At 31.2% G+C, this 19,207-nt stretch overlaps 1 protein-coding gene and 1 long non-coding RNA gene across 2 annotated transcripts in view; one reads left to right on the forward strand and one right to left on the reverse strand.

Moving 5' to 3' along the window:
• The first annotated feature begins 300 nt into the window (after positions 1-300).
• LOC139425754 (uncharacterized) lies at positions 301-1,537 on the forward strand. The gene is made up of 2 exons (XR_011636903.1): positions 301-491; positions 1,355-1,537. It is a non-coding gene; the product is annotated as an uncharacterized lncRNA (long non-coding RNA).
• A 3,276-nt stretch (positions 1,538-4,813) lies between these two features.
• LOC122272152 (uncharacterized) overlaps positions 4,814-19,207 on the reverse strand; it is a 33,088-nt gene continuing 18,694 nt past the window's right edge. The window contains exons 8-13 of the mRNA XM_071181751.1: positions 16,935-17,037; positions 13,214-13,283; positions 12,235-12,292; positions 10,806-10,834; positions 8,151-8,223; positions 4,814-5,368 (exon numbers count right to left, since the gene is read on the reverse strand). Coding sequence (XP_071037852.1) covers positions 5,183-5,368; positions 8,151-8,223; positions 10,806-10,834; positions 12,235-12,292; positions 13,214-13,283; positions 16,935-17,037 — 519 coding nt within the window. The 3' untranslated portion in view covers positions 4,814-5,182. The remainder of the gene's footprint in view (positions 5,369-8,150; positions 8,224-10,805; positions 10,835-12,234; positions 12,293-13,213; positions 13,284-16,934; positions 17,038-19,207) is intronic.

Raw genomic sequence — 19,207 nt, forward strand, 5'->3', positions numbered from 1 at the left:
CCAAAGAGGAGTTATACAAAACTTTTAGACGAACTCTCATTTATTTATTTTTTGTTATTTAATCGTTAATTGTTAATCGTCCGTCCCTGTGTAAATTTAATCTTCAATATATATGTTTTTGTTTAAGAACGTGTCTTTTATTTAAGACGACCACTCATGCCGTCCCCACATATATATATATATATATATATATATATAAATTCCTCCACCAATGTGCGGAAATATCAACATAGGTTCAATCATAATCGGAAATATCAACATGTTGAACATTTTCTACATATTTTTATCTGTTAAATGATTCTTACTTAATTTTACAGAAGTCGTCTCTCTTTGTCTTTTGCGGATGAACTTCTACTATGTACGAAATCATCTCGAAGAAAAATTTTCCCTTAGAGAATTAAGAAACACGAAAGTATTAGCTCTAATTGGTGGCATCTTATTCTCATTCTATGGAATAGCTTTTATCGTTCTTGCTGTCACGAGGAAACAAGGTATTTTAAAATTGATTGTGTTCAAAAATTTGTACTTGACTTTTAATTACATTACATACATTAGCAACTTAATTTTCAGTGTTGTTTCGTATTTTAATTTTTTAAAAGCGTAAAGTTTCAGGTCCCTTGTCATTTGGCACAAATTTCAATACTGAAGTAGATTTAATTACTCTTTAACGGACTCAACCGAGGGAGTGGAACAAAGTTTTCCATCTTTAAAATTTCGATTCTTAAACTCAATTCTTATTCAAAATTTCAACTCTTAGACTTGGCATACCAATCGCATGCAGTTTCCTCAACTGTGGCACCCTCTTAGAATATTAATATCACGGACAGCTTCTTCATCTTTAAAGACCTTGATTAAAAGCAAAAATGGCTCAGATGTATCGAAAATGCTTACTTTTTCTTCATTAATATTCCATTTTAGTGATCTGAAAATTAAAATAAATTAAATCGAACAAAAAGCAAAGCAGTCAAACAATACATCATTTTTTCAAATATTTAAGACTTTGATATTTAAAGATTTGCGGCTTGTGATAAAATACGAAAAATGGCGAGATTTTAGTTGCCATGCCATATGGTTTTAGCTGAGGTAATCGAAATATTAAGATTCTAGGAGACACTTTTTTTTTCAATCATCAGTAACGCTTGAAAATAGAGGTTTATTTTTGATAATAACTAGAAAGGAATTTTTCCGCAGAGATGCTTTAATGACTGCTCACTCGCTTGATATTTAAGTTCTTTGTTGCTAATGCGAAAACGAAATTTCATTAGTATTATAACAATCTATACATACATTCACATTCATTTTTAACGCAATGAGAAGATATATTGTTGAATAATTTTTGCAACTTTATTTTCAGATTTTCAGTGGGAAGACGATGGTTTTTACGCATCAGCTATTCCAGCTTTTCTCGGAGCATTCTGGTCATTTGTAATGTTTTCTGATTGCAAGAAATTTGAATCTATTTACGTCCAACCAACGCCCAACCAAGTGTCCTTACCACAAATATAATGTACTTTCATTAAAATAATTTTTTTGATGACCTCTCAGAAATTTTTATGGCATACAGAATGAATAATCGTAATAAGAACAAAGTTGAACTCGATTATAACAGTTTGTGAGCAGCTCTTAAATTCGCGAGCACTGATAAAAATAAGTGCCAGTTAACTTAAAGATTTTCACAACAACCTGTTGCACTTATTTATATCTTTAGAAGTGACATACCAATAGGACTGACTTCAATTCAGAAAAGCAGTATTAGTCTGATGGGAGCAAGGTCCGCGCTTGTACGTCAGGCGTACTGGGCTATTCCACGGTAACTTTCACATAAATTTTATTGCACTGAGAACTAACAAGCGGACAAATAATATTAATACACACATTAAAATAAAGTGATTTCTGAAAATTACAATCGAAACCAAAAGGAATCTAGCTAAAATAATTAATATTTTTCAATTTGAACAGTGTAAAAACCTAAACTTTGTGTGGTAACTTACGTTACCGAAAAAGGAATTTCATAAATTTGCAATATGCTTGAAGGCAAAATTCTGTTCTTATACAAATGTTGCATGATTAAGATTATATGTATCATTTTTCTGACATGTTTAAATATTTCTTATGCCTAGATTTAAAATTTCATTTCAAAAGTTAAATTAAATATAATTTTTTAAATGGGTAACTTACGCTACGAAATTCCCTTTGTATCAAACTTTTATTCCAATAATGTAAAAATTGGCCGTAACAGGACACAACTCTTTCGTAATCTACTGAATCTGGCAGCACGCAGAGTACGTTCTTGTAGCTTCAAGAAATCTCTTGAAGACTCGATAAATTCGAAAAATCTCATTTTTTTTGTACAGATTGCGTATTCTTGGAATATCTTCGAATATGCAGTAGCCATCAATAAGTTGGTCAGTTCTTCTGCAGCAAAAGGAGGAGCAGCTTTTAATATTGTTGCAATGCTGGTTAAGTTTGATGCTGGTTGACAAAGCTAAGGCACGCGAAGGAGAGATAGTCAGTTTTAGGAGTAAAGTTACGCAATTTCAACTCCAAGAATGATTTTACCAAGAAAGGTAAATTTGATAAAAGGATTCTAAGAGTTGAAGTTGTGTTGGAAAATAAACCGTAAACGCAAGTTTATCTGGTGAGTGAAGACATTTTGTTGAAAGTTCAAATATTCGGCGGTTAAGCTGGCAATTCTAAAAGATGCGTCTTGCCGCATTTTTGTAGGTCCTAAGGGTTCTCTAATACAGAATACATGAATTTTTATATACAAATTCTCAAATTTATATTACTCTTTTAAAACTTAAATCAATGTACCCAATGAAGGAACCACAAGGTACTAAAATATGGCGTAGAAAGGACATTTTTCAAAATTTAATAAAGAAAATTGAAAGATAAATAAAGGGTAGAATCCTAGGATACGTTACTAAAATTGGCGTGATTTTGAAAAATGACGCTTGTCGAACAATTGCTAGTTAACCGGGTAAGTGTACAATCTATCCCAACTCAAAGATGATGTGACAAAACACAAATTTACTATGAATAGTATCCGAATACACTCAAAATATTTTCAAAATCAAGATAAGAACATTAAAAATGACAAATGCCTGATTGTGACAAATAAAACTATCTATTTAAAGTCAACACAAATAGTACTTTAAATATTATCCCAATAAATATTTTCGAAAAATAATATGTCCAAAAAGAAAAAAAGAGATATAAATGAAAAGAAACAAAAGATAATTTCAAATTAATCAAACTTGCACTTCAGATTAAAAATAAGGAAAATAGCTAGATCAGTCAAATTTTAAAAACTGATTTTCCTTAATACCATATTAAATTTGAAAGCTTGTTTTGGATTTCAATTAGTGATTGTGTTAAACAGGTTGTAAAGCAAAATTTGAGAAGACAGATCACCTTTTCTGATTAAAAAAGCAATTTGTCCTTACACATTTTTCCTGAAATCCGGGTTAATGATTGCGATAAAAATACCAGGAAAGAAAATAAAAGTATAAAAAATATAGAAAGTAGAAAGAAAACTAAAAGAGATAAAAGAAAAGAAAATTACTTACAGAAGGCAAGTTTTGGACATGAAAAAAAATTTCTCCGGTATTTGCTATTAAAGTGATAAATATGAAAGGTTAATAATAAATAAAGTGAAAGGAAGACAATACTGATGTCTTGGACTTCAGAATAACAACCACTGTGTCATTTTTTATTTTATTTTGTTTTTAAACAAGGCAAACGATACTCAAATCTAATTTCAGATTGATATTTTTCCTGTAAAACTGTTTTTTGTATTTTGCATTTTGCATTTTAATTTACATATTTTTAAAAAATGCTTATAAATTTTTATCATCATGATTGAAGAGTTAACTTAAATTGTGTTATTATGAGGAATACTTCTTGGAGAATAACTTTGTTGTCATCTTCAAACAAAAGACTTGGAACTGAAAAAAAACTGCAAAGTCATAAAAACTGTTGAAAAGGAAAATCATGATCTTAAATTTTCTGATAATGCTACTACAGATTTTCAATTGTGTTAAAATTTTTACCATGAGAACAAATGTAAATTTTTTATAATTCATATTACTTTTATATATTGTTAAAATTACAAATTTTATTCTTTTCATTTTATTTGTGCTTCTATCATAGGGAAGATTTTGCAAATAGATAATTTTTAAAACGTTTGGATTGTATTTAAAAATTTTCGGCGAGGGGGAATGTAACATAAAAAGCTTCTAATCTTTTAATGTTATTCTTTTCTGTAAATCCTCTTTTTAATTTATTATTCTAATCGAAACTCTTTCTCACACTTTTAAATTCACATCCAGTCCTTAAATCTATTTTTGGCTCAAGTACGCATTCATTAAAAGTAAAGACATTTTCCCCCTTTGCTCTTTGTGGGAATCGCATGACCTATTTTATAAACCAATCACAATTACTAAGATTTATCTCTTTCCCTAAATTTAAACATTTTACGGATTTACTTTGCAAGATTTTCCCTAACATATAATGAAGAACACTACATTTCATGACAACTTTTATGACTGCTCTCTGCCTAATAATTAATAAATAAATTATGTACCTTCCTTCCCTGCCTAAGACCTGTTTTAATAATTCCACACGGCAACGACAATTTCATAATCTTATAAACTCATTCTGATTCAGTTTCATTTCATTACTGATAATGTTGCCCCGCTTAAAAAGAAAATCCTAATTAAATTGTGAAAATGGATAAATTTTACGCACGGCCTTTGAACTAGTTATCGTGGACTGTCTGATTCCCAGCACGTGTTCATTATACGTTATTAAACTTTCATAAAACCAAACTTTCCAAGTTTCACTTTCCAGCTGGGAATCTCCATTCTATTCCCGGTGGCCCATTGTAGGGCACTTGGGTGATTCCTGGAATTTTAAATTTTCCTATATATATTTTATCTTTTGACACTGTCACTAAACTGACACATAAAGTTAGCAGTAATAAGCTGATAAAACAACAACGTAGAATAAAATACACATCACTTTCCATGACCGATTACTTTTTGGTTATACAAAACATCCAAATTACATAGATCTACAGTACACATATTGGCTACGTATACATAAAACATTGCACACATAATTTTTCAAATATACAAAACTTAAAACAAATTTTAATGTCTAAAAAAGGCATTCATTGTTTTTACAAATCCCTTCTAAGCATTTTGAGGTCCTCTATCCTCTTGTTTCTTTCTTTTGTTTTCTTATAACTCTTGAAAGGATAACTTATGATAAGTAGGACTGTCTCTAAGAAATCGAATACAGCAACCAATGAGATTCCAAGCCACATTCCAACATAGCCACCAATATAGCTGAAAATCTCTATATTCTAAAATGTATTGTACCCCAAATTTTTAATGTTAAATTGAAATCAACATATCTAACTCAATTCATAAATAAACATTAAAAAGCATAAACAAAGCATTACTATTTCGTAAATATTACATTAGATGCATTTAGTACATATTTATATATATATAAGTACAAAATGAAAATAAAAACAAGGAAAAATTATAGACATATGAATAAAAGTTGGGGGGGGGGAAATAATAGATAAAAAAATAACAAACAAATAACAAACAACTAATTATAAAAAAAAAAGAAAAAAAGGGATGAAAAATTTAAAAAAAAACCGGGAAAAAAAGATATAATCTTTTCATCAACCCACACGATTATATCCGCAAAAAAGAGTGCAAAATTATCTATTAAATAATAATTTATTAAAAAATTTATTAAAAAATTTTTTTGTTAAAATTATCTATTAAAAATTTTTTTCTTTGATAATTTATATAATTTTTCCATGTGCAAATCCATTTCGGGCAAATCCGTGGCTATAATTATTTGTAAAATAGTCAATTTATGTTTCTCTTTTCTATTTTATATTTTTTCTTAAATAAACATCTATTTCCTAAAACTATTTATGGTCAAATTTTTTAAATTATCCAGTATAATATTACCTTTTGCGCATCCATTGGTAACTAACAAATCAATGCACAGAATAACAAATCACTTCAGCAATGCAGTAAGAACGACATTTTAAAACCCTCTAGTTACACTCAATTTGCGTTTTTGTTTTCATATTTTGTAATCTGGCAATCTTGTTGCGAAAACAGTTTTAAATCATTCTTGAAAAATTTCCCGTGCATGTAAGTACATCTGATTTCGCTACCTGCTTTATAGTGTATGTTTTATACTATTTTTTCTTTTTCTTTTATTTTATATTTTGTTTTTACGTGTTATCTTTACTTATTGTGCTCTATTTTAGTTGTTGCAATTTTGATTGTAAAATTGATACCTTATCTGAGTTGCCACTGGATAAAAACTACGGAAAATCCGCTGCAGAAATCTGTTCAAACTGCATCACTTACCATAATACCTGTAGTACGTATTCATCTGCGTAGCGTCATCTACTTAAGGCGTATTTCTACAGTCTCCCCCTCCGCTAACGAATAAGTACTTTTTCCCTATTGAGTTTGCTTATTTTTTTTATCATAATAAACACATGTTATCAAAATTAATTAATCATTGGTGTCAAAGATAATATGGCCATTTCTTACGTTTCCATAAAACGAGTAAGTATCTTTTTTAATTAACTATTTTAGCTTTATATTAATTGCGTCGGTTTATGTCATGCATGATTTCGTACTGTTTTTCAGTATTGATTCATCGATTATTTTCTATTCTTTAAGCATCTCGTACGAAGAACGGGTATTCAGCTGGCTTTATACAAATTTTCTTTTTATTTCGCGTATAAATCGTTTAGAACATAAAAAAAAACCTAAGTCACAACCATTAAATAAGGACATTAAAAATAATGGTTTTGATGTAAATTTACATAATATATCATTCGCATTCATCTCGAGATTTTTTTTCTCTCTATATTGCCTATCGATCAGTAAAGTTATGAATCATGAGTTTTTTTGTGCGAATCAACTGACTTGTACATTTCAATATTGCAGTCAAATTTACTTGAATTTAAGCTCATGATTCATAACTTTACTGATCGATAGGCAAAATACAAGTAAATTTGACTGCAATATTGAAATGTAAAAGTCAGTTGATTCACACAAAAAAAATTTAGCACCGTTACAATGATATATTATGTAAGAACAAAACACAGATTAAATAGAAAGATTAAGTTCAATTTAATATACATGCGTAAAGTATAAAAGAAGATTTCATTCGAAATATAGAAATCAATTCACCCATTTAGCATAATAAAAATATTAAGTCAATATGCACATTGAAAAACTGTGGGATTTGTTTGAAAATTGTTTCGCTCGGCAGTACTTTTATCACTGTATATTTTCTATGAAGTAAAATCTAAAACACTTCTAAAAAGCAAGCGACACTTTTAAAACCTAATATAACTCTAAATCTCATTTTTTACTGAATTGACATGCGGCATTGACGTGCAAATCGCTGGAGTACAAATCGCTGGACGTGCAAATCGCTCTTACAAATATTAATGGTATTTAGAAGAAGTGAGGCAAATCATAGGGATTGAGAATTGCATAGAAAAAAATTTCCTGAAATGAAATCGCACGCAGCTTGAGGTGATTGCTTACTTAGATGTTTCTGTTGAACGTTTTTGAATTGGGGTATTTATTTACCTAAATTATATGGGAGTCATATTTCCTAACAATCGTTCTCAAAAATTGCATTCAAATCCTCTAAGAAATAGCTGTTTTTATCGTAATTTATTAGTTTTGGCATCAGCCTGTTTAATATCAAGAAAGAACAAATTTATTGTAACGTAATAATTGTAAGATGTCCCCTTCCCCTTAAATTAAGATAACACGAAAATTAAAATATTTATTTTTACCTGAAATTTAGGTTTTTATGTAAATGCTGATGTTTACATTCCATTCATGTCTACTTCTACATCAATAGGTACATTTTATTACCTAGATTTCTAAGTTTAATGTTTTATATTACTTGTTTTCAGAAATTTCATTGAAATAATCTAAGATATAGTTTCTTTTTTCTTAATTTATTAATTCAGGAGGTAAACTGTTTATCAAGAAAGAATAATTTTATTGCGAGGTAATTAAATGCAAGATGGCGTCCTAAAATTAAACTAGCATGAAAAGTATAATATTTATTTTTACCTGAAATTTAGGGCTATATGTATAAGTCGTTGTTTCCATTCCATTCATGTTTACTACTACATCAATGAACTGGCTAAAATAAAAATATCCATTACTGTATATTTCACGAAAAAGAACTTATTTTTATTCACTGAAAGTGAATTATTTTAAGATACTAATGAATTTAGTTAGATTTTCAATCTCTTAAGGCGATTCTAATAATGTAGATACTTTTATTATTTTGTATTTTTTTAACATATTTTTTTGCGACTATCGAGACTATCGACTATTTAAACTATCGAGAGCAAATTTTAAAGCTAAAAAGGAAAAGTGCTTCTTCAGAGAAAATACGTTATACTATTATCATTCAAAAGCTTATTTATGTTTTGCCAATTGCATTTCAAAGTGCATTTCAGAGAGTAAAGATTAGATACAGTGACCTCTCACTTATACACCACTTCTTTTATGCACCTTCTTCATTTATACGACGATTTTTGCAGGTCCCAGTACATAAGGTATGAAAATAATGGTAAACATCCTTCGTTTATGCGTCGCTCTAAAAATAAATTTTTCAATCATGCGCCGAAATTCTAGGCTAGCATTTTAATTTTTTTATCCTTTAAATATTTTTTTTTCTTTTTCTAAAAAAAAATGTTTTAAATTGAAAATGAAGCAAATAAGCAATCCTTGTTTCTGATAAAAAGAAATATATCTTGTTATATCCCATTGAATTTTCTTCCCCCTCTGACCTTATCATTATTGTTGTTTCTGGAAGGACATTCTTTCTAGAATTTTGAATAGTGAGTCTTAAATCTGTTGCACCAACAATAATGAAAGCCCATTCATCTTTAAGAAAATTACTATTCCTCTTGTCCAGAGGTTAGTTTTACTCCCATACTGTTTTCTAGAAAAAGAAGACACCTGGAATACGAAAGATGAAAGAGACCGCAATCACTTACTTGCAGTCAGATGGACATCATGAGTAAATAAGAGGAAGTTTAACTTATTGTGCAGCATATTATGACGTCAAGTACTTTTCTTAGAAATTTATCATGTGATGTTTCACCCCCTCCTATAAAACTCAAATTTTTTGTGAAGAACTGTTCATTTATATCTAACTAGAACTTGTGGACGACGAGAACGAGGTGGATGATACTGACGAGGATGATAAAGTTCCTCCAAATCACACAGCAGTATTAGAAGCTTTAGACACTATTCGTGACTATTTACAATTCAATTTTGCTTCAGAAACTCCCCCTTATCACATTTATATGAACTGAAAAAACTGTTTTTTAAATACGTCGACAGAAACAAATACAAACATGTATTAAGATTATTTTGTAAGAAAATAACTTGTCTTAAGCTATGTTAATTTTTTTCCTTGTATAATTATAGTAATTACCAAAACAGTATAAATATTAACATTTTATCTTTAGAAACATATTTATTCATATTGTCACTGCAATTTACGTAGAGTTTTAGAATTTTGAAGTTTTTCACTTATGCGCCTCTTTCACTTATGCGCTTTTTTCTCTTGGCCACTTACACCGGTGCATAAGTGAGAGTTCACTGTAATTAGATTGCTTTTAAGAATTGAAAACTGTTAAGGTGTATAGATTTTTCTGCCCTCTCTCTTTCAAAGCTTTTAGGATATATAGATTTTTTTTGTAGCCTGGTTTTGGTTTTAGTCAGTTGTGTAATAAGTAGACAGTTGTGTAATAGCTTTGGGATTTGTTTTCAAGTAAGTTTTTGTACATTATATTCTTATGTATCAGTTTAGATTTCATAATTTTGTATTTGTTTTTTTTTTTTTTGTATTGTATTTTCTTTTCCTGGACTTTGGCGAAACCTTTGAGGTGCAGGGAGTGCAACTTAGACATTGACAACTTAGACAGTTTAGATTTCATAATTCTGTATTTGTTTTTTTTTTTTTTTTTTTTTTTTTTTTTTTTTTTTTTTTTTTTTTTTTTTTTTTNTTTTTTTTTTGTATTGTATTTTCTCTTCATGGACTTTGGCGTAACCTTTGAGGTGCATTGAGAACAATTGTCGAGCTCTTTTATAGAAACAGTTCTGCATTTATGACTTCCGGGGCTGGTACCCCCGACTGCGTCTGCTTCGGTTGTCATAGTTTTCATTGTTTTCATATTTCATTGCTTTTCTTTCTTTATTCTTTTGGTTTTAATTTCCTTTTGGAATTTTTGCAGTATTGCGCGTTTTTGCACAGAAAGTGTTGTTTCTAATTGCTTTAATTATTTTGATTCCTTTTCTTACTAGGAGAATTCAGTTAATTCCGTTTAGTTTGCAAGTCTCTGCTGTGTAATTGACCACAATTTTAAGCCATTAAGCACGATATCGGACAAATTTAGAATCAATATAAAAAAGTAACTACAACTTCTAAGGACTATAGTATAATATGATCTAGTTTAAAATGTTCAATTTGCACGAAAAAGGTTTCTATTGACACTGATAAAATAATTGCATGAATATTATATGGATCGTTTAAAATTTTCGTCGATATATTGGTATCGATATATTGGATCGTTTAAAATTTTCTAACAATGTATAGTTCTCGAAATTACGATTGAAATTTAATTTGCAATATTATTCAAATTTATTCTGGAATTAAATTCTGCACCCTTTGCCTTTAAACACATGAAAATTTAATAAAATACTTACTAGCGCATTGGTAGGGGGAAGCAGATAGGCTGTAAAGAAGGAAAAATTTAATTTGAATGTATATAATAAAACTGAAATCGTAGATTTTCAAAATAAAATATTGTACCTGCTATCTAGAAGTTCCCAGTTTTTAAGATACTTTGAAATTTAATAAAACATGTCAACTGAGGTAGCGTTAAATTATGAAATATACCACTTCCGCTGACATGACTGTCTGACGTTCTAATCCTGAAGACTAGATTTTTTTTCAATATACATAGCCATCCTTACCAAAATTGACAATATAAAATATCGTATAAGATCGAGTTTAGTGACATTATATACGCTGAGCTTAAACATTCTGACATTTTTCTATGAACTCGTCTAGATGGTAGATAGAGGGCATGCATTCAAAGTGGAATGGTATTTAACTGCTGCTGGAGAAGGGATAATTTTTGCAATTACTTTTGTGAGAGATGGGGATGGCTAGTGATTTAAAAGAATTTGATAGTGGGCAGATTGTAATGACAAGATGTATCTGCTAGTATTTTCGAAACTGCATGACTGGTAGACTGTCCCTGATCTGCCGTTGTGAAAATTAAGGTGAAGGGGATAAATGATTGTATACGCAACTTGCAGTATACGCAAAAGGCGTAAGACATCCACATTCCATCTAAGACGCCGGAGACTGTCCCGTTTGGAAAAACAAAATCAGCTGTAGACAGTGGCTTAGCCCTGTTCAATGCATTTATAAGTACTAGCCTTTCGGAACACACAGTTAAACGGATGTTAGATATGGGACTATGCATTTGACGTTTCACTTGTGTGCCATTCTTGACCAAGCGCCATCCTCAAGTACACCTACAGTGGACTCAGGAACATTTACTTTCAGTGGACCATAAATTAGTGGATGACAGTTGTCTAGACAGATTAATCAACGCATTTTCATTCATCGTATTGATGATTGTGTTAGTATGCCATCTTCAAGGTCAAAAATTGCTTCCCACCTATATAGTGTGCAACATAAAAAACGGATCACCCGGAACTACTCTTGATCTAATGATCGGATCTTCACGTTTTAGGATTCAATCTTAATGCTTTAAGGGGATGACAGCAATAATGCTAATTGTTATTGACGTATTTGTGTTTAGGCAGAGGGGTGCAATTGCTTTTGTTTTCCAGTTCTTGTTTTCCAGTGTTCCTCTCCCAGCGTAATTACCTAACCAAACTTTCACTTGTTTCTCTCTCATCAGAGTAACATTGTGTGGAATAACATTAAGTTTAGAGTGGGATGTAAATCCGCACCTTGTTAATTTTTTTGTTGTTGTTGCAAAAACCCAAGGGGTTATGTATATACATATACTGATACCAACATATATACTGATGTACGGATGTGTGTAGGAATATGCATAGTAGAATAGTATTCATAATTATGTTCATACAAACTTACGTGGAGTTTTTCTTCACGCTTGTCAATTATCTCTCTTGTAACTTCATAACTTTCCTCACTAAAAACAAAAACCGATAATATTAGATGGTAATATACTTATGGAATATTCTTTCTTCACCGCCAAAATGGCCTCATTACTACTCATTACTACTTAAGTAACAGAGAGAGATTTTGCACAGGGATATGTTTCCTAACTCAAACTCCAGCTCTGTGGTACGTAACTCAAACGTTAACGCTATTTGCTTTTTACAGCTCATGAGGGAAAATTTCTTACAAAACACAATTTCCCTATAATTCAGAAAATAACTTGAGCGTAACGGTTAACATTAGATAAATGCTATAGGAAAATGCTCTGTAATTTATCATTTCAAGGTATAATACATTTTAAAACGTTTGTGAAGGATTTATGTAAATGACAGACAATGTATGCGAAAAGTCAATTCTAAAATACGCAAACTATTTTCTTTAATTTACATTCGCATACATTTTTCGTTTTTGCATTATTACCATTCACCCAGATGTCCTTAAATTGAGACTAACAATAATATGCAGACAGGTACTGGTTGAAGTAAGAAGAAATGAATTTTTTTTTAAAGGAACACTTTAAAATTCAAATAAAGTTTGTAAATGCATTGAATCAAATAACGCTTCTTTCATGATTAGTAGGATTTTATATTTTGACGCTGTTAGAAAGTAACTTCGCATATCAATTTAGTAACTTGTTAATACTACGAATAATTTTTGTAGAAAATATTATTACAATTTTTATTATTTTATAAATTAATAATAAATGTAACAAAAAAAATAATGTTGCAATTTTTATCGCAATTTATATTAATTTGTGTATGCGTTACACTTTTAATAATTGTGTACTCTATTAACAGATAATAATATTAAACAACACTAAAAATATTTTGTGTTAGTCGATTACAAGTAATACTTCATCAAAGCACATCGGAAAATCAAATTCTTTACTTACAAGCATGCAGGAAAACAATGCTTCTTTTCACAATCTGTAATTTTATTTTCCGGAACTTTCACATGTAATTCTGTAAAAGTTAGGTATTGCATGTTAATGTAAAAACAAAAAGTTTCATTTGCTGTGTCATTTTAGTTCTATTTATTCTTTAGAGAAACAATAAACCTAAATAAAATTCAATAATTCAACCATTTAAAGAAAACCATTAAGCCTCCATTCACCAAAAAATTACTCCTCTTATCTATATATGATATTATATGATAAGTATTAGTCCTTGAACTATGGATAATATTTTGGACTAAATATATTTTGAAAAGATTAAAATATTTAAAATCTCTGACATGCGTTTTTGAAAAAACAAATCTGATATTTGAATACTGCAAATCCTTTTTATTGTTATTGTTTTTAATAACACTTAGATAAGCCAAGCTCGCCAGCCATCGGACCAAGTATGAAAGGTGAACCTAACGTTTAACAAGAGAGCACCACAAGGGTGAGAGTACGCCTCAGCTCAGAATCTCACGGATAGATGGCAGCACCATTCATTCGTGAGGACACTTCCTCAATTCATAGATCTCTGAAGAGAAAGATAATTTTCCCTGAACTCATGGTACTGCTCGGTGATCGATCACAGGACTTTTGATTCCCCAGATTTTACGAACACGTAGATCGCATGTAGTCGGTGGGACTTAGCGCCGTCGGGGAGGCCACAGCGGTACTCCGAACCTGAAAATCAAAACCTATTGGATTCCTTAATGAAATAATTTTATCCAATCATCTAAATCTCCGACATTCTACCCGGTTCTGAAATTTTCAATCCCGCTTTGTCAGTAGTGAGTTGTTAACATTTGATAGCGATTTGGTTTTCATCCTAGCTTTTGTTACCTACGATTTGTACGTTAATTACTTCATTTTATATTTTTTAAAAAAAAATATTAAGATTAACCACCAAAAAACTCATTTATTTTCCTGATCTGACTGCATATTAGAAAGGTCCCGGGTTTGAATCATGGTCAGAGGCCATGGATGTTCTTTCCTTCTTCTCTGCATTGTTTGTCATCCTTATTATAGGGCAGGGCTGTCCAACTGCAAAGAGCCCACGGGCCAGAATTCCGGTCACTGATCACCTGGCGGACTGCAGTTTGAAAAAGTTGAACAATACCCTCTTACCTCTTATACAATAACAATTAGTAGTTGAATTATTAATTATAAAACAATGGAACAGAAGGATTATAAAACATTTTGCTTGCATTTTAATGGGAAAACTGAGGCCGATCAGACTGAATAAGAAGTTGGCGGGCCACGCAATATGTGTTGGTGGGCCACATGCGGCCCGCGGTCCGCCAGTTGGACAGCCCTGTTATCGGGGTAACGTTGACACACCAATGTATGGCAGTACTTTTACTTTCGTTACTTGTACCGCCGGTACAAGTAAAAAGTACGTACTTTTACTTGTACTTCGTTTCTTTTTAAATTTAGTACGGAAATATCGAATGAAATCTTTACATTTTTCTTAAACTCGGTAAGCTTTCTAAAAATAAAATAAAAAATAATTAAAAGAAGTTTTCTGCTGGTCTGGTACCTTGCATCAAATTTAATTGGTTGGAAGAAAAAGCGAAAAAGCTAGGGAGGAGGCTACAAAAGAATTGGAAAGAATTGTCCAAGCTGAACATTCTGCTATAACTAATAACGTAACAGAAAAAAAAAACAGGGATTTTAAATTTTCTAAGGCTGAAAACATCATACCAATCACCAGCGACAGAAGAATTTATGGCATGCTCAAATGTCGAAACGGAAAGCATATCAATTTTGAATCGATATCCAATCGTAAAAAAATTATATGTGAAATATAATACTGCAGTACCTTCTAGTGCTCCCGTGGAGCGCTTATTCAGCTTGGATAAGCACGTTCTGACAAATTCTAGCAGCAGACTCAGTGACACCACTTTCGAAATGCAATTATTTCGCAAATTGAATAAAAATATTAATTAGCAAGCTATTTTCATTCATTTTCGAGTTTTATGCATTTATTTAATACATTTATTTAATACATTTTAAATAAAAAAATGTTGGATTTTGTTATTACGTTTTTCAATTTTCATTTTGAACTCACTAATAATACATTTTTGTCTTAATACATTTTTTACTCAATACATTTTTACCAAGTACATGTTTTACTAAAATTATGTTTATGCCCGACCTTATCAAAAAACGCCCAGTCAAATCTCTAAGAACTTCAGAACTATTTGTGCTATTGAAAACTAAATTACTATTTTAATTCTTGAAAACTAGAAGGTATTAATTTAGCCGCTGATACTAAAATTCGTTTACAAATTTTAATTATTCCGTTAGGCAGAAATGTTCGGAAAATGATTTTCTCGCATGACTTCAGCATTAGCCATTGTTACAAATAAAACTGTAGACTGTTCTGTTTCAACTTATACTGCACATTCAATTATTTTTTGCTAGCTCAAAGGCCACAAAGCTATCTGAAACCCCGTGTTTGCTTTGTTTATGTTTGGGCTTTTAAAACGCGTTTCTATAGAGTAAAAATTTTTTAAATCATTGGTAATTTAAATAAATAAAAATAATAAACTAAATATTAAAATCAATAGACAAAATTTCTTTTTCGTGCAAATCCATAAAAAGTTTGATATTAAAATTACATTTGATTTTAAAATTATATTATACGATTATATTATAAAATTATATTATAATATTCTTCCGAATTTAAAAATAAATTAATGTCCGTAACTTTCAAAATTAAAAATAATAAAATGAATAACAACAATTTTGCCAAAACATTAAGGAACATAGGAATATTATTCAATAAAATTTTAGGTTACTTTGAATTTTCTATTTCCTGGAAATGTACTTTTAAATCGTTACTTTTTTTGTATAGTACTTGTACTTTTGCTTGTACTTTTTACTCGTTACTTTTTAAAATAAGAACTTTTTACTTGTTACCTTTTTTAAAAATACTTGTACTTTTACTCGTTACCTTTTTTAAAAATACGTGTACTTTTACTCGTTACTTTTTAAAAGGAACGTTGCCATATATGGACACACCTAATGTGTGGTCAACAATTGCTACCCGAATATCGAATGTCAATATATGGCAGGGTACTGGAAAAAAAATCTGAGTATCAACTATTTCTAGGTTTTTGCCCCTCTGTTACGCATTATTTCTATGATTATATATTGTGCGTTAAAAATCAATAATTGGTTTTGTCTTCTAGTATAGAAATAAAGGATTTTTAGACAATTTCAATTATTGTTTTTTTTCTTTCTAAAACATGTGAATCAAAGTATTAAAAACCTTCTTTCTTTGTTTTTCAGCTCCATTCTTTTGAAAAATTTTATCACAAAAGCTTTAATGTTTACTCCAACGATATGACTTAAAACAAATGCCAAATACGCGCCGAACTAGATGCGATTCGTTTGAGAATTGCTTATTTGCATAAGGATCGAACAGGAAAAAAATGGCAAATTGAAATTTCGCTCATTAATGGCTGACTCGGAAAGCATTACATGTAAACTACTAAGTTCTCGAAAATGGTGAAATAGAAGAAGAAATAGTATTTTTTTTTTAGAAAATAAAATGTTATTAATTTTTTTTAAATTCAATAAAATAACAATGAACACACAAATATTCATTAAAAAATTTATAGTCAATCCTTAGAAGATAACAGAATAACAATTGTTTAAAAGTTCACTTTACCTTTATCACCGCAGATTTTTTCATTTCCTACAATTTTGTAGTAATTTGCGAAGCAACCACGATACTTCAAACTGATGTTCTTTTGGCATTCCTCAAAGCATTCCTAAACGTTAAAGAAAATTAATTCTTCAGTTTTGTTATACAATGCTCGTCCAATCAGTGATCAGTGACTGAACCATTGCTTTAGAAAATTTAAAAATATGAACAACTTACTTTGATAAATCAGCTGCAGCAAAAGGCTTTAAGTGCTTTAGGGTTAACTTTTTCAGCATTCAAGCCGTGATACTGTGTGTGATCGGCCACAACCTTCATTTCATTTATTTTGCCTCAAGAGCCTAGCACCCTTCATTTTAACTTCCAATCTTAAGTTTTTTATTTATTTTATTTTATTTTATTTTATTTTATTTCCTTTCTTTTTATTTAATTTCCTTTCATTTTATTTTATTTCCTTTCTTTTTATTTAATTTCCTTTCATTTTATTTTACTTCCTTTCATTTCCTTTTATTTTATTTTATTTTATTTTATTTTATTACGGGCGTTGAATGGCTGACCCAATTCTAAATTTATGACTATCAATTTTCAGCAGTCGACCGGCATGTGTAGGGGGCAGGGAACTGTCCTTGCATCAGAAAGGTTCTGGGTTCGAATCCCGGGCCAGGCATGGTTGTCCTTTTCTTCTCTGTACTATCTGTCCTCACTATGGGAGCGACGTTGGCCCACTTAATATGGTGCCCCCGCAAGAGAGGCCAACAAAATCACCATGTATATGCCTGAATTGACGGATGTTATCACAGGTGGGCATTGGAAATGTTTTTTCTCAACATCATAGCTTTGTGACTGAACCCAACCCACAGGACAAAGAAACGCTTGAATCAAGCATAAGGAAAACTAGCTTTCGTGGGCAACTTTTCGATGGAACTAACCGATATTTGCGTTACACGGAGGGGAAGCCATTAAAATCTTCCTCGGCCAATTTGATGGAAAGGAGATTCCAACCCATGATCGATCTACAACTGACGATATTTTACGTCAGAACTGTGGTCGGCGCTGGTCGGGCACATAGTTCACATCAACCAGCCACAGCTGGGCTTTGAAATAGGGTTATGAACGCTCTGTACCATGAGCCATTATAGCTCAACAGTTAGCTTTGTTGATTCCCAGCCTCGGATGTAGGCAAAATTTTTCGAAATAATGAATAAAGATGTGACTTTCTTTCACCATATTATGTTACATAAAGTTTTAAATTGTTAAACTTTTGTTCCTTTTAGCCACACTTTTTAAACACCCGCGTTGATGCCATGACCATAAATTTGCTTGTATTCTTGAATTTTGTATTTATGCATCTAAGTCAGAGCATAAGAGAACGATGATTGGGCTTCAAGGGCTATCCAGGATGCTCGTAATTAAATAGAAAGATTGTCAGTCACACTAGAACTGTTGAACAATCTCTCTTGAAGAATATAAGCGACTAGTTTTGATGAGTAATTTTCTACATGCTGAATGAAATAATAAATGTACTACGAAGCTAAAGATTACTAGTATATTACTTTCCGTCCACCATATTACATTGCCATGGTCAGTATACGCCCATGGTATATGCCAAAGATTAGCAACTAGAGGACTACGGCTTAAGTCTGGACAACCGCCCGGCAAGCAGCCGTCCCGCCTCGAACCTCTTTGACTTGAAAAGAGGTCTTACCTTTGTCATTTATAAAGAAACGGTTCCAAACTAAACTCATTGAATTCAATGAATTTGGCACAGCAGTGGACTGATCATTAAGACATGGTTCCCAGACGAACATCGCAGTGAAACACCATTGGCTACGGTCAGTGTGCTGGTAGGTGATCCCTTAAATCAGTCTTCGAAGGGACTGAAAGTGTGCTGTATTGTTCCTCGCTCAACTGTTCTACCGTATAGAGCTCGACTTCCAATGAAGGTCTTCGAGCTATCGAAGTAGGGGTGCAGCACCCCCTCTGCAGAGGATCAAAATTGTGGTGGCATGCCTCCAAATGATCCTCAGAGATTTTTTCAGTCCGTCGCCAATAGCTCATTATGGAGTTCCAGTGCGACGTAAATAAACTGTAATTACAATCAATAGAGCCGTGGTGAATCAAGGGAAAGAGCGCTCGCCATCCAATAAGTAGAACCAGGTTCGAATCCCAGTGATGGGTGGTTGATACGAATTTTGCACTCGGCTCGTACCGACCACAGTGCTGACATTGAACATTAGTAGTCATAAACTCAAAATTATATATATATATATATATAAAAC

The sequence above is a fragment of the Parasteatoda tepidariorum genome, chromosome 6, assembly GCF_043381705.1.
Source record: "Parasteatoda tepidariorum isolate YZ-2023 chromosome 6, CAS_Ptep_4.0, whole genome shotgun sequence".
NCBI lineage: Eukaryota > Metazoa > Arthropoda > Arachnida > Araneae > Theridiidae > Parasteatoda > Parasteatoda tepidariorum.